This window comes from Eulemur rufifrons, chromosome 12, assembly GCF_041146395.1.
Source record: "Eulemur rufifrons isolate Redbay chromosome 12, OSU_ERuf_1, whole genome shotgun sequence".
NCBI lineage: Eukaryota > Metazoa > Chordata > Mammalia > Primates > Lemuridae > Eulemur > Eulemur rufifrons.
In genome coordinates, this window is record NC_090994.1 from 22,309,696 (window position 1) to 22,324,189 (window position 14,494).

Sequence of the window (14,494 nt, forward strand, 5' to 3'; positions counted from 1 at the left end):
AGTGTGAGGAAGGGGAGCCAGCATGGAAAGGAAGAGACAGGTTTCTGTCTTGTGTCTCAGCCACTCCCCTCTCTCTTGCTCTCACTCTCGCCAGCCAAATCAGCCACCCCGTTTACTCTGTGAAAACTGGCACCTCAAGGAGGTGATGTTTATGGTGTCCTTCCAGCTCTTGTCTTTGAGCATGAGTGGTGATATGTGCCAGTGGTTTTCCTGCCTTGCTTAGCTTCCTCTGCAATAGCTGACAATTAAAGGCAGTTTTTAGAATATTAAAAACTGGGGCTGGGTGCAGTGGCTCACGCCTGTTATCCCAGCACTTTGGGAGGCCAAGAGGAGAGTGTCACTTGAGGTCAGGAGTTTGAGACCAGCCTGAGCAAGAGTGAGACTCCACTTCTACAAAAAATACAAAAATTAGCTGGGCACAGCGGTGCTCGCCTATAGTCCCAGCTACTTGGGAGGCTGAAGGAGGAGGATCGCTTAAGCCCAGGAGTTTGAGGTTGCAGTGAGTTATGGTGATGCTATTGCACTCAAGCCAGTGTGATATAGTGAGACCTTGTCTCAAAAAAAAGAGAAAAAAAAAACTGGAATATAAGAATGAAACTTCTCTTGGTATTCATTGGTATCTTTCCTGTCTCTCTTTTTAAATTCATCAGTCTCGTGACCAATGCAGTCCTCCCAGCATTGCCCCGAGCCTCTCCTGCATGGCACTCTCCACCCAGATTAACAGGTGGAGTGGTTTCAGGAGGTGATATGTTGCCACAGAATCACCATATGTTATACCTGTGGCTCCTAAGACTATCTTATTGTCATTTTTCTGTTTAAGAAAGTTCCCAAATTTCAAGAGAATATTGGTATCTTAGCACAGTAGCACTAATATATTTGTCACTGAATGAGTCACCCAGACTCTTTGATTTGGCCATTCCATATCTCTTAACAGGAAACCTAACAATCAGTACTGATTGTAGGCCAGAGTCTCAGGTCTAGACACCTGTTAGTTCATGGGCTGGTCAAGGGCAGACCTGGTTATGCAGCTTCTAGTTCATCAGAGTTTGAGGGACTCCAAGAAAATGAGGGTGGGGTTATTGAGAAGAAGTTGGAGGTAAATCCTGTGTCATATAAATTACCGTACAAAAGTTGTACGTACACCTGCTCTCCATCTAAATTGTAAAGTTAAGTTTTTGTGCATATTTGGTTCTCACAATCAGAGTTTACAGAAATAACGCTGTTTTTGCTTAAAGTTCATATCCAAAAGCGTGTGTTTCAATAAGGTTCATTTGAAGGGCTCAGAGAATACTTATTTTTCATGTAGTCCTATATAAAATAGTTTCTGTAATCAGATCATCAGTGACAACTTGCTTTATTCCAATGTAAAATTAAACAAGTGGGAAAATAACTCCACGGAGACCACAAAGACACAGTTACGTAGTTTAAAGGAGGTAAATCACAATCCAGTAAACGGGCGTTTGTCGAAAGCCCATTTCTTCACCATCAGCCTGTTCTCTTAAAACTAGAGTATATGTTGCTTTAACATATCTTTAAATAAGTAACCATTTTCTCTTAGCTGGTAGTGGAGGGTAATTCTGTTCTAGAAATACTTCTCTACAACTGTCCCCTCTCAACTTTGAGGCTCCTGGATGAACAGTTTTATCCATGACAAAAATAGACTACTCTAAGAAACAATCAGAATAAATTATAATAAATATCTCTATCAGTTGCACAATTTTAATACTTCAATAAATACCAGCATTCCTACTACTGCTATTTTGCTTAGTAAGCTAGATAGAGCTCTGTTTCCAAATGATGTAAATCATCAACGCTATGAAAATTAGAATGGAAAAGATTTGGGTAGTAATGGAGATTTTTTTTCATCCTACTTAACATATTTTAGCAAAGTAATCCCATCCCAATTTATATTGTAGAGCATAAGTTCTCTGAATCCTGGGAAAAGGAATTTGCTATCACCATATTACCCCTTCTTCCAGCCACTTCTCCAAAAATAGTAAAATTTTAACCTATTTAAGCACGGGAGTTGGCAACCCCAAGCCCAGGTGACAGCTGTGATATTCTACTACTAATTGGCATCATAAATAATAGAAATGTTAAATTTATCTTAGTAATATTCATTCTCGCATTTGGTACCATCCTTCCTTTTAATTAGGCAAACAAAAATTATCAGTTATAATTTAATATTCCTGGCCCATTAATCAGCTATTGGTTATAGAATTCTTTAAGAACTGACTTGAGTTTGTGCTTATCATGGAAATTAAGAATTTTTATGAAGAATTCTGGTAACAGATTCTAAATAATTAAGTGACATAAATCTCTAGTAGTTTCTTTTAATGAGCTAGAGGATTTAGTTTAATTAAAAGCTTTGTCCTTGGCCGGGTACGGTGGTTCACGCCTATAATCCTAGCACTCTAGGAGGCCAAGATGCTAGGATCGCTTGAGCCCAGGAGACCAGCCTGAGCAAGAGCGAGACCCCCTCTCTGCTAAAAATAGAAAACTTAGCCAGGTGTGGTTGCATGCGCCTATAGTCAGTCCCAGCTACTCGGGAGGCTGAGGCAGGAGGATCGCTTGAGCCCAGGAGTTTGAGGTTGCAGTGAGCTACAGTGACAGCCACTGCACTCTACCTGGGGCAACAGAGTGAGTGTCTATCTTGAAAAAAAACAAAACCAAAACTGGGACTACTCTAGTATAAAGTTGTAATCTAAGTGTAGAATTTTAAAACAGGTCCAGACTAATGTTTTTGTGTTAATTATGACTCTTTATTCTGACTGGTGCTTAGGGAAGAAGTAGACAAACCAGTCTAACAATTAGTTTTGTGGTTTTCCATAGAGAAAACTTGGGCTGTATTTCTGGAAGGTGCCTGCTGTGGGCAGGTGCCTGTTCTTTGGTGTAGCTCTGTAGCTCCTTGGTGGAGGAGTATCGGGTTTCTGGAGCCACCTTTGCAAGACTCCGCTTTGTCCACACACCGCTGCGTTCTTGAGCCCGTAAAACAAGGCTTCCCGCTCCCTGCAGTTAACATCCTCCGCAGCCACTATCAGCCACTAGCATGCTTAAGAGGTTTAGGTGGACATGTAAGGGCCGAGAAAAAAGTTGTACAAATATTTTAGGAGACTTAACCTTCTAAGGCTCCTGAACAGCTAATCTGTGAATGAAGTTACCTCTTTTTCTAAGAGCCTCATCCTTATTTTCTTGGTACTAAAACCTTTACCAGTCTGAGTCAGTCCTAGTATCATGCTCCACCCACCCCATCCGCTGTCGCCAGATGGCGATCGCAGACAATGTGCAGGCTTCCGCAGGGATTGTCCTAATGCGCACGCAAACCAACGCAGCTGGGCACAGTGGAAACAGCAGGCTGGGCTTCAACACCTGGCTGCAGAGGCAGGGCTGGACTCCAGGTGCTTGCGCAGGTGGTTGGCAAAATCCACCTGGGTCTGTGAGAGGACCTGGTTGATGATAGTCTTTGGCAGCCACCCCTGCAATAGAAGATTGAATTTGACCATCTGGGGGTGATGTACCCTAGACACCTTTGCCACCCTATCACAAACTTAGGTTGCCTGGGGCTTGGTCTTTAGCTCTGTTTATAGATGCAACCTTAGAGTTGACTAGGGTCAAGGGCCGGGGGACTCCACTGCTGCCCTGGTGTCAGGACAGCATCAAGCACAAGATTTGCTGTTTTGTTTTGTTTTTTTTTTTTTTTTTTTTTTTTGAGACAGAGTCTCACTCTGTTGCCCAGGCTAGAGTGAGTGCCGTGGCGTTAGCCTAGCTCACAGCAACCTCAAACTCCTGAGCTCAAGCGATCCTCCTGTCTCAGCCTCCCGAGTAGCTGGGACTACAGGCATGCACCACCATGCCCGGCTAATTTTTTCTATATATATATTTTTAGCTGTCCATATAATTTCTTTCTATTTTTAGTAGAGATGGGGTCTCGCTCTTGCTCAGGCTGGTCTCGAACTCCTGAGCTCAAACGATCCGCCCACCTCGGCCTCCCAGAGTGCTAGGATTACAGGCGTGAGCCACCGCGCCCGGCCAAGATTTGCTGTTAAGACAAATTTCAGTCCTATCTTCAGCTGAGTGACCCTAAGCAAATTACATCACCTTTCTCCCATTTAAGCTCTCTGGGCCTGAATTTCCTTCTTTCTAAACCGATACCTACAGAGTTGAACTTCAGTGTGCGAGCTCAGAGGGAGCTCGTGCAGGCTTTTGAGATGATGGAATAGCAGTGAGGCCATCACTCAAGTCCCTTCCCTGCCCAACCGCCTGTGATTCTGTCCCCTGTGGGAGGCAAAGAGCCTGTGTCCTCACTGCCTCCACCAGCCACCCCCATGCCTCGCACCTTGAGGTCAATGTTGAGCAGCCAGGTGAGTTTGGTCTTTGAGGGACTTCCAGCCAGGGGACGGAGCACCATGCAGGTGGGGCCGAGCTCAGCTCTGGCAAATGAAGAGAAGTCACGTCAGGACAATTCAAGTTCTCTCTTATGCTGGCTCGTTAAACTAGCCACATTTCTAGAGCACTTTATCTTTTTTCTAAATCTCATCAGGGACGTGCCCTCTGCCAAGGGTATTAACAGGCGGCTTGGCTACCAGTGCGTCCGAACAAACATGGCTGTAGCTGGAGTGGGACCTGGAGGCCTGGTGTGCCCTCCTGCTGCTGGATCACAGGGCCCTGGGGAACTCAGGGAGCCGCAGGGTTCCAGGTGGTGTAGATGACCGAGCATACCAGCTGAAGCTGTCCGCCCTGCCCCTTGCTTCAGCAAATGACTAAGGTTCTTAAACTTTGGGAGGGTCAAGACAAACTGGCCGTTCAAGTAGGACCAATCTTGTCCTCCTCCCCTCCTTTGTAATTGAGAATGTTCTTTTGTAAAAGGAAGCCCAGGGTAGGAACCAAGGGGCAGTTTCTTGGAGCCAGGGGTTCAGAGCTTCGTGCGGGAGTGCCCGCGGTTAACGTACCTGTGTTGGAAGAGGGGAGTGTTGAGCCTGCTGCCTGTCCTACCTGATGACGCCTTTCTGCTCAGGCATCTTCCCGAACTGTGTGGCCATGCCGACCAGCACGCAGGTGGAGCCGCGGCGCTTGGCACAGCGCAGGCTCACAAAGTCGCGCGGCCCCACCAGATTTCCTGCTGCTTCTGCAGCCAGCTCGTGGGTGATGACGGTGTCTTTGCCAATCTTCTGCAGGACCTGCCGGGCCACAGGGGACCAGAGTCACTGCTCAGCCAGTCTGGGGGCTAAGCACCACCCACAGCTGGGGGGCCCCCGTGGCCCGACACTCAGACCGGGCTCTCCTGGGTCCCTGCCGCCCACACCTGGCCTTTGCTCACCTTGATCTCCTTGACATTCGGGTTCCACTCTCCCATCACCTCCATGCGTTCCACAAGCTCCTCATAGAGCCTCTCCACGGGCTGGTCCACCACCACCTCCAACCGGAACACCTTGCCCACGTCGGGGACCACTTTGCTCAGCACTTTGTCCCCATTCGCCTGGCAGGGAGAGAAAGGAGCCCCAGGGTAAAGGTTAGAGGAAAATACTCTCAGCCTAGGAATCTCAGACAACAGCGGCCAAGGGGTGTTGGCGGGGGGGACAGTGGGGAGCGGACAGTGAAAGGAACTCCGAGCCGAGCGTGAGGACGCTTGGACTCTGATCGAGTCGCCAGTCACTGCTGCCACGGCCTTGTGCAGCTGCTGAAGCCTGGGGGACATGACTTGCTGCCCTCAGATCTTTTTTCTTGGTGGCGAGTGTTGGTGGCATGGTTAGGTCCAACTGGAAAAACCCACATTCGACTTAAGAAGCTCAAAGATCCCGAGAGACATAGCTGAGAGTGGGAAAAGTCTGGTCCACAGTCAGCTTAATTATACACGGACTTATGTACACAGCTTAATTATCCACAGAAGGATGGGTAAGATCTTAGAGATTTGTTTTAGTTAAATACTTCTTTCACATCGCAGGATGTGGGGCCAGGGAGGGTGAGTGCTTTCCCCCGGGACTCTTAGCTAAGAGCGGTGCCGGCCTAAATCCCAGGTTTCTTGACTCCCAAACCAGTAGTCTGTTAACTCCATCACTCTGAGAACTTGGGGAAGGAGAGCTTTTGCCTGGACTTTGGGTAACAACACGTAAGATTTCGCTGAAGATGAAGCCTCCAAAGTCTCCAACAGTAGAGCCACTGGCCTTTACCATGTGCCTTGTCACTGGCTCCCAGCAAGGGGCAGTGCCCAGGAGCAGAGAACCCCAGAAGGCCCTGGGCCCCCTTTTAGCCCAGCCCTGTTGCAGGGTGAGCGCAGTCCCCGCCTGGGAGCTCAGCCACGGGGTGGGCTGAACAGCACAGACGACACACTCGGCGCCGTGGGAATTCTGACCCAGGGTGACGACGCCTCTAGTGCACGTGGGATCCCCATTGCACGGTCTCTGCTAGGTGGGCGCACAGTGTACTGGGAGGGGAGCTAAGGATTCAGCATAGTGTTTCTCAAGCAGGAGGCTCCAAGATGCCTTTCACGGCGGAAGAGGGTATCCGAGGATATATTCCCGGGAAGGAGTTCTCAAGTTCAAACCACCTGCTGCCCCGTGACTACTGCCTGAGGCAGGAATTCAGAGAAGAGCAGTGACCCCAGCTGGCCTTGAGGGTGAGGAACCGCAGCCTTCTCCACACCTGTGCTTACCTGCTGGGTCTCCTTCTTCCAGCCCTCCTGATTACCGAGGATGCCCAGGGCCGTCTGCATGGCCTCCTCCCCCTGCCGCAGGTAGGCCAGCTCCTGGTCGCTGTAGAGAGTCTCCTCCAGCCGAGAGCCTGAGACACAGTGAGGAGAGACAGGTCCTTTCTAGTCTCCTAGCCTCCCACCAGCTCTCGTCCCTCTGATCTCTGGATCTGCTCTTTCCTCTGAAGAGTCAAGACCAAAGCCATCGGGCCCAGCCTGCAGGCCCAGTTAGACACGGCAGCTGAAGGTGACAGGGAGGGGATCTGGCCTCGAGGAACTCTAGCATGGGAACATCCCCCCAAAGGGAGGCAGGGCAGGCGGACGCCAGAGCCACATGCACATTTGCACCCCGGAGCCTCCGGCCACTGGCAGAAGCCAGAAGCCTGAGCACTTACCGAGCAGGGAGCTCCGCCGCCGAACCTGGGTAATCCAGGTGCCAGGGCCCGGGCCCCCCAGGGCCCTCCGGTTCAGCTCCTGGCCAATGGCCAACACAGCTTGCTGCCTCAGCCCTGCAGGGGAGGAAGGAGCCACTGTCTAGAGCTGGAAGGCCCCTTACAGACCAGTCCACTCCCTCAGCTTGTCACAGACGAGGACGCTGGCTTGGAGATGGCAGTGACTTGCTGAGGAACACAGATTCCTAGCAGAGACCTGAACCAGAGCCAGGTCCCCAACTCCTGGTGCTTGTTGCGCTGCACCAGGCTGCCTCCAGCGCCCAGAAATTGGCTTCCATCTGGGCTGGTCGGGCCCGGCCCCGCCTGGAGACCGCTGCAGCAGAGCCTGCTGGAGTTTCTCTCCTTTTGTCCAAACCACCGGGAAACCTGCTGCAGAAGGAGAATAAAACCCAGCCCCGAGGTCCGTGGATGCCGGCAGCCTCCACTGCTCAGCGTGCGGGTGAGTCCTCGATTTCGTGGGGACAGCCCCACTGCCAGCCACAGCTCTGCCAAGCACGGGGCCTGTCTAAACCGTAGCTAATTCAGCCCAGCACGAGTGGAAAGGGCCTGTCTAGGTTGGTTTGTGTCCCTTTCAATGGTAGCAGGGGATTGACTCGAATGACTCTGGGTCCTAATCAGCTCTACAAAAGTGGCCTCTTGTCACTGGTCCCTGCCTCTTCCTGGCTGCACAGGGATGACCAGACGTCCCCGCCTCACCTGCTTCTCTCTTTCCCTGGTCCTGCTGTCTTGCCCCTCCCCTCCCCGTCCCTTTCTTTTCTTCCCCCCTCCTGCTTGTTGGAGTCAAGCCTGACTCTGCCTCCGCCACTGTGGGCGAGACCCTCCTCCGTCCAAGCCTCGTCCAGCCCTGAAGGGAGGCAAAGTCAGCAACAGTTAAGAAAGATTGGCGCCCTGGCAGGGAGACTAGAAATTGCAGAATCTTGAAGGGACATCTTAGTGTCCAGCCCACTTCTTCAGGTGGGGAAACTGAGGTCCAGGGGGAAGAGACTTGCAGGCCCCCCCAGTCTGAAGCGCACTGGGATCAGAACGGGGGTGGCCCGACCCCCGACCCCAGCACCTTTCCCACCCATATTGCTTGAGAGTCCCTGGCGAGCACCCACGGCGCTTCCCACCCCGGAGGACTCACCCTTCATGTTGCGCACATGTCTATAGGAGCTCCCGGCGCACAGCTTGAATGTTGCCAGCAGCATCGTTGGCGGCAGATGTGGCGGTGCCCAGGCTGCTGCTGCCGCCGCCTTTGCACCCTTGCTCTCAGGGCCGGCTCTTTGTCCCTCCTGAGCCCCTCAAGGTCCGCCTCTGGGTCCTGCGTTTTAAATGTCCCCAGCTGAAGGCTGTGCTTCATCACCGGGAGATAAAAAAGCCATCACTCACTGTGCAAAGGAAGGGTCAAGGGTAGAGCGATTGCCTCACGCTGAGGCTTTGGCCATTTGTGGCGAGGGGGGTGGCGGTTGTGCAGAAAGGAAGGGAGAGCGGGGGGCTGACCCGAGAAATGGGAGGACAGCAGCTCAGCAGAAGGCACACAGTGGGTCTCGCAGCTCAGCAGAAGGCACACAGTGGGTCTCCAAGTTGACAGTGCCGAGTTCTAGCCCTCACCCTCGCAACTCCGGATTTCACAGGTCTAGAACGGAGGCCCGGAATCCTGCATTGAAACAAAACAGGATACTGGGTGTTCGGCCCAGTCTTTGCACTTCGGGGGCCCGTGGTGCTAAGTGAGGACACGTGAGGCTGCCGAGTCGCCTCTGCAGTCCTCACCTGCTGTCACCCGGGTGCAGTGGGGGCAACGAGCTCCACGCCTGTGTGCTGGGCTCTGAGGAAATCTTTGGGTCCCCTCAAGGGTGACCTTGAGGCTGCAACATTGAGCACAGAGAGAATTGCACTAGAGCTGTGTCTGACCCAGGCCTGGCCTCCTGTGTGGGACAGCTTCGTGTCCTGTCACCACTGCCTGGAGGCAGAGGGAAGGCTGAACACGGGGCAGCAGCAAGGCCCCACGGCTGTCCCCCCAGACAGGATGAAAGGCCAGGCCGGGTGCCGGAGCCCGTGCGGAGCAGGCGAGCCCCCTGTTTCCACCCAGTGAGGCGGGGTGGGGGCCCTGTGAGCCTGGGGCCACCGGCCTTTCCCCAAGGCCCACCGCAGCCCTGTCCCCTGTGAAGCTTCCTTGACCCCCACACCTTCTGGGGTGGCTTGTTCCTCTGACTGTCAGTAGCACTGGGGGACGTATCTCGGGTCCTGGTCTGTCCGGCGGCCCCGGCATCTGCTCGTCTCTGCGGGATGATTATCTCTGCGTCCACTCCCCTCAAACCCCATCCTGCCCTCGGCCCTTGGCTCCAGCGGGGACACAGGGAGGGGACTCTCGCTCTTTCTTTACTGAGTGACCAACTGGAGAAGCAGCTAAAGGTGCAGGGACGTCTTTTGACCTAGGAAACCTGCCTCCCACCCTGGAAGAGTCCCCAGGGAGGACGGCAGGGCCTCTCCCGAGCGAGGCTTGGCATCTGGGGACGAAGGCCCAGGTCTTCTGCCTTTCCTGGGGGAGTGTGGCAGCCGCGGTGGGCGGCTGGCCTGTTCCTCGCCCGCTTGTCCCCGTGCATGTGCACCCTCGGCACGTGTGTGCCCAGCACACCTGACTGCAGCGGGTGGGCAGTGGGGGGGTTATTGCGGAACGGGCCATGCAGATAACGTTCAAGGCCCCGCTCTTGCCATCCTGCGGAGAATTACGGCCATCTGGAGGGGAGGAGGTGGGGCGGGAGCGCTGAGGGCTGAGGTTTGCAGCTGCGCTGATGTCAGAGGCTGCCAGTGACTCAGGGGGTGGCGCTGGGTGACCTCAGCCAGGGCCAAGGCTCCCTTCCTCTCTTCCTCATCCTTCCCAGGCTGGGTGACTAGTTAGTTAACTCTTACTGTCCCTCTGAGCAGTATGGTGGGGAGAGAGTTCTGGGCGCCTCCTCTGTATCTCGTTCTGCTTTTTGGTGAGGGTGGAGCTCCCAAGGCAGGAGACAAGGTAGGCACAGCAGGCCAGGAGGGAGGAGACGCAGAGACCTGGCCGTGGTGGCACAGGGTGCTGGAGAAGGCGGCCCAGGGAGGAAGGCAGGGCTTTGAGGCACAAAAGGGGACTCGGTGCATCCATCCATCCATCCACTCAGTCCTTGACGGAACGTCCTCCGCAAAGCTCTGCAACTGCGACCATGTGGCTTGAGCCCTGTGGCCCCATGGGGACAGCTAGAGAGCAGATGAGGCGTCTGGGAAGCACCGAGGGAGGAACACCTAGTTCCACCGGGGACGGAGGGAGGAGTGCTGTGGATGGCTGCTGGGAGGAAGCAGCATTTGAGTTGGGTCTGGGAAGGGTGGTTAGAGCCAGCCAGGTTTGTGGTGGGTGTCGGAGAGAGAGAGAGAGAGGAGGGGGCGTTCCAGGTGGGCAGGTGGGCAGGAGCAAGGAGAAAGGCTCCGAGGGCTCAGAGTTGGCTGCTTGGCTATGTGGGCTGTGCAGTGTGGCCACGGGTGGCACGGGCTGCCCGCTGGGCGTGGGAAGATTCCCCTGGAGGCTCCCAGGAGGCAGAGGCTGATGCTGGGCAGGGGGACCTCGAGCTTGTGTGGCCCCGGCTCAGAGGAGGTGCAGCAGCTGCCACCTCTTGGTTTTCTGGCCTGGGCTCGTGTGGGGCAGCTGTGAACCAGAGCGGGGAAGGCACAGGTTTTGCGTTCAAACAGCCCCCAGTCCCGCTCCCACTGCCAACATTATGACTGTCGGCAGCTCACTTTTTTAATCTGAACTTCCTTGCCTGTAAAATAGGGATACTTTCTTTTCTTTTCGTAACCCTTTCGGGTTGGTTGTAAGGTTTAAATGAGGTGACAATGCATCAGAAGCCCACCAGGCACAGTCCAGACTTCTTAGCACGACCCCAGTTTATCCCTCCAAATTCTCACCCTGGACTCCGGCCCCCCCCAGCAGAGCTTAGCCCCGCCCCAGGCGCCCATGCCCTCGCCCAGCCACGGCTAATGTCCCTCTGCACCTGCAGGGACGCCCGCCCCCGGCTCCTCTGCCAGGCTTCCCGTGGGCCCCCTCCTCCCCCTGCTCTGTAATTCGCATTCGATACTTTTTCTTTCCAGCCCTTTTGGTAAGTGTGTGTCACGGTACCAATAAGACTGTTGCTAATTCTCCCTTATTTTACATCTCTGTAAACATGTACATCTACCAGTAAAAATGTAACTTTACATGGACCTGTCAACTGCATAAGGATCCGGACCCTTTCCTGTTAGTTTTTGAATCTCTAGTGCTTGGCACAGTGCTGGATAATTAATAGACACTGATTACACGTTTAATAAATGATTGAGAAGCATAGAGGCTGGTGCTTTGTAGATTCTCAATAAATACTGGTTTTCTTCCATCTTTTTTTTTTTGAGACAGAGTCTTGCTCTGTCACTCCCCCTCACCCCACTGGAGTGCCGTGGCGTCATCATACCTCACAGCAACCTCAAACTCCTGGGCTCAAGCCAAACTCCTGCCTCAGCCTCCCGAGTAGCTGGGACTATAGACATGCACCACCATGCCCGGCTAATTTTTTCTATATATTTTTAGTTGTCCAGCTAATTTCTTTCTATTTTTAGTAGAGACGGGGTCTCGCTCTTGCTCAGGCTGGTCTCGAACTCCTGAGTTCAAAAGATCCTCCCAACTTGGCCTCCCAAATGCTAGGATTACAGGCGGGAGCCACCTCACTCAGCCTCTTCCGTCTCTTAAGGGTGGCCAGCCTGGGGGTGAGGGTGCACCCCGGGCTGTTTATGGGGTCTGCGTTTATTTACCATTAAAGGAATGAAGATCTCCGGAAGGGCCACTCTTAGCAGGCAGCACAAAGTCAAGGCAAACCGACCTCGGTGGGCTTGACGTAATCACAGATTACCTCCCTTAGAAGTACATGTTATGCAAGTCAGCACTTAAATTCCTTAATCTGAGTCGGTCATCATTATTTCACAGGTATTGTTGTTTGCACAAAGGAGATTGTAAGTATAAATTCATCGAGAGTGGGGAGCATCCCAGTAGATCCCAGTAGATCCCAGTAGATTATAAAAGCTGACACGAGCACTCCTGTGCCGGGCACCACACTAAGCTCTTCACACATGTCCTGACAACCACCACCCAAGAAGCTGCTAGTATTTTTACTCCTATTTTATAGATGAGGAAGTTGAGGCACTGAAGGGTTAAGCAACTTGACCAAGTTCAAGGAGCCAAGTGAAGAAACCAAGATGCAAAACCGGGCAGCCTAGTCTGTGCCCTTGGTTCTATTGCTTCACCTTTTAAAATCTCAGGGCTCCCTCTGAAAAACGGAGCTAAGAGCTGTCTCTCCTCCTAGCATGTGCCTGGCTGGCTTATAGTAACCTCTCAACAAATTTTAGGGTCATGGGTGACTTACTCAACTGTCAGGTTCTGCTGGGACCCCTTGTTTTCCCCTTTCCCCACCATTTCAAGCAGGTAAACCAGACTTCAGATTTCCTTGCCCAAGGATCTTGGCCGAGAACATAGTCAAGGCTTTTGATCTGTTGTAATCGCCTGAAGGCAGGGGGGCTGAATTTAACCTTCCAGATATTTCATTTGACCCACATGCCATTTTAAGGAAACTTTGAATTCATTGCCAACATCAACTGTAGGGACAGAAAACAGATTGGTGCTATCCAGGGCCCAGGAAAGGAGGAAGAAGTTAAACACAAAAGGCGCAGGGGCCACGAAAATGTCCCGTATCTTGGTCGTGATGGTGGTTACATAACTAGATGCAGCTGTTGAAACTCACGGACCTGCACACTAAAAAGGGTGAGTTTTACTGTTTATAAATTATATCTCAGTAAACCAGAAAAAACTGGGTCTCAGAGATGGATTCCCAGGCAGTGTGGGTTCCCAGCCTTGACCTCCGTGGGCCAGCGAGCCCTCTCTCTTCCCATTGGCCCAGCTACTGGCTGCGTGGGCCCTGACACCACTCAGTTCTCTAGGTTTCCAAAGCAACAGCACTGAAGGTCATTTTTTGATCTGTGCCGAGCTGCCATGAATCTCATGTGAGCATCTGAGACTAGAGCTTGCGAACAATCCGCATCCATCGCGTCAGTGGTCTTCGGCCCGGCTGCACTGCCCCCTGGGAAACTACTTTCCAGCCTTCCGCACCCTGACATGGCTTCCCCAGGAAGCCTCCACAATGGACAACACGTGGGTGGCCCTACCAAGTATCCACCGCCTGCTGCGAATTTATCAGAGTTGGGGAGGGGGGAGATACTGTGGTTTAAACTTAGCTAAGAGCATGCAATCTAAGAAGGTCAAGAGCTAAAGAGGTGTGGAGAGGGGGAAGAACAGTTGGAAGAGTGCAAGAGATGCTGCTATACTCAATTTCAGAATAAAGATGGCCAGAAAAGGGGCTTTGGTAGATCTTATTTTTCTCCTTCGAAAGCAGTCTCAAGGGAAGCCCAATTGGAAGAAAACAATTTAAGATACAACAAAAGTATGAAATGGGATAGAGCCTGAGGTCTAATAATAGCACCACAGCGGTCTGGGAAAAAAGCACCAGATCTCAGTGTCTGCAAAGACTGGGCTGGGCAGCGCTAGGGGCAAGGCATGGCGCCGGGCTGCAGGGGCATTGAGGACAGAAGCAGCCTGGCCAGCTCAGTTTCTGCCTGTGGGTCTAATTCTTGGCTGCTGCCTGTATGGTAAAGGTCTAACGCGACACACTACGCATAATGATGGAGCCCTTGCCGAGGCTTGGAAATTCAACAGATTTAAGTGTTCTTGACTTATTGTGGCAATTAAATCCCTTTTAAGGTAAGAATAACTGATAACTCATTACATTTGGAATTGTTTGATGGATGTTGGCAAGACAAGATAACTATAGTGAATCTTCATCTTGTAGGAGGCATGTTCTGAAATAGTGGCGCTCAGAAAACCACGCTGTCATCTTGCTGAACTCAGAGCACCTTACTGGAGTCAGTTAGGGATGGTTTTCCAACTGGTGATGGGTATTTTCCCCCTTTATGTGGGTAGTCACTAACAAATTCTGGCCATTAAGCAGGTAAGATTATAGGCAAAACATTAGGTAATTTATGAAGAAACAATTACACTGAATGACTTACTGTAAAATCAACCTGATAGTTCAGAAGTCAAATGCTTTATAGGTATTTTGAGCAGTTTTAAAACATCTGAGCTCATAAAATGCTAAACTTATTTAATACTGTAAAACAATTCACACACAAACTAGAAAAATGTCTTGTGAAAAGGACATCTTTGCCAGACTATAAAAAGGAATTACTTGGAATAATTATACAGGTAAAATGAGAAGCAGAGAGGATGACGGACTTACTCAAGCCTAACATGCCAATAAGCCAATTTTACACTGTCTCTCTC

General features: G+C 51.8%; 1 protein-coding gene across 1 annotated transcript; it reads right to left on the reverse strand.

Moving 5' to 3' along the window:
• Positions 1 to 3,311: 3,311 nt before the first annotated feature.
• Positions 3,312 to 8,324, reverse strand: STAR (steroidogenic acute regulatory protein). Its single transcript, XM_069485269.1, has 7 exons — positions 8,261 to 8,324; positions 7,081 to 7,194; positions 6,650 to 6,777; positions 5,318 to 5,476; positions 4,993 to 5,177; positions 4,337 to 4,430; positions 3,312 to 3,476 (listed from the first exon to the last, which is right to left on the reverse strand). Exons 1-7 carry the CDS (start codon positions 8,322 to 8,324, stop codon positions 3,363 to 3,365), a joined length of 858 nt encoding a protein of 285 aa, XP_069341370.1. The 3' UTR covers positions 3,312 to 3,362.
• Positions 8,325 to 14,494: the final 6,170 nt, after the last annotated feature.

Bases quoted from the DNA above. Each gene is read 5' to 3' on its own strand.
- STAR (XM_069485269.1), bottom strand. From the start codon at position 8,324: ATGCTGCTGGCAACATTCAAGCTGTGCGCCGGGAGCTCCTATAGACAT. The intron at 5,178-5,317 runs GTGAGCAAAGGC...GTGGCCCGGCAG, and splicing joins CGAATGTCAAGGAGATCAAG to GTCCTGCAGAAGATTGGCAA. The intron at 4,431-4,992 runs GTAGGACAGGCA...TTCATTTGCCAG, and splicing joins GAGCAGAAAGGCGTCATCAG to AGCTGAGCTCGGCCCCACCT.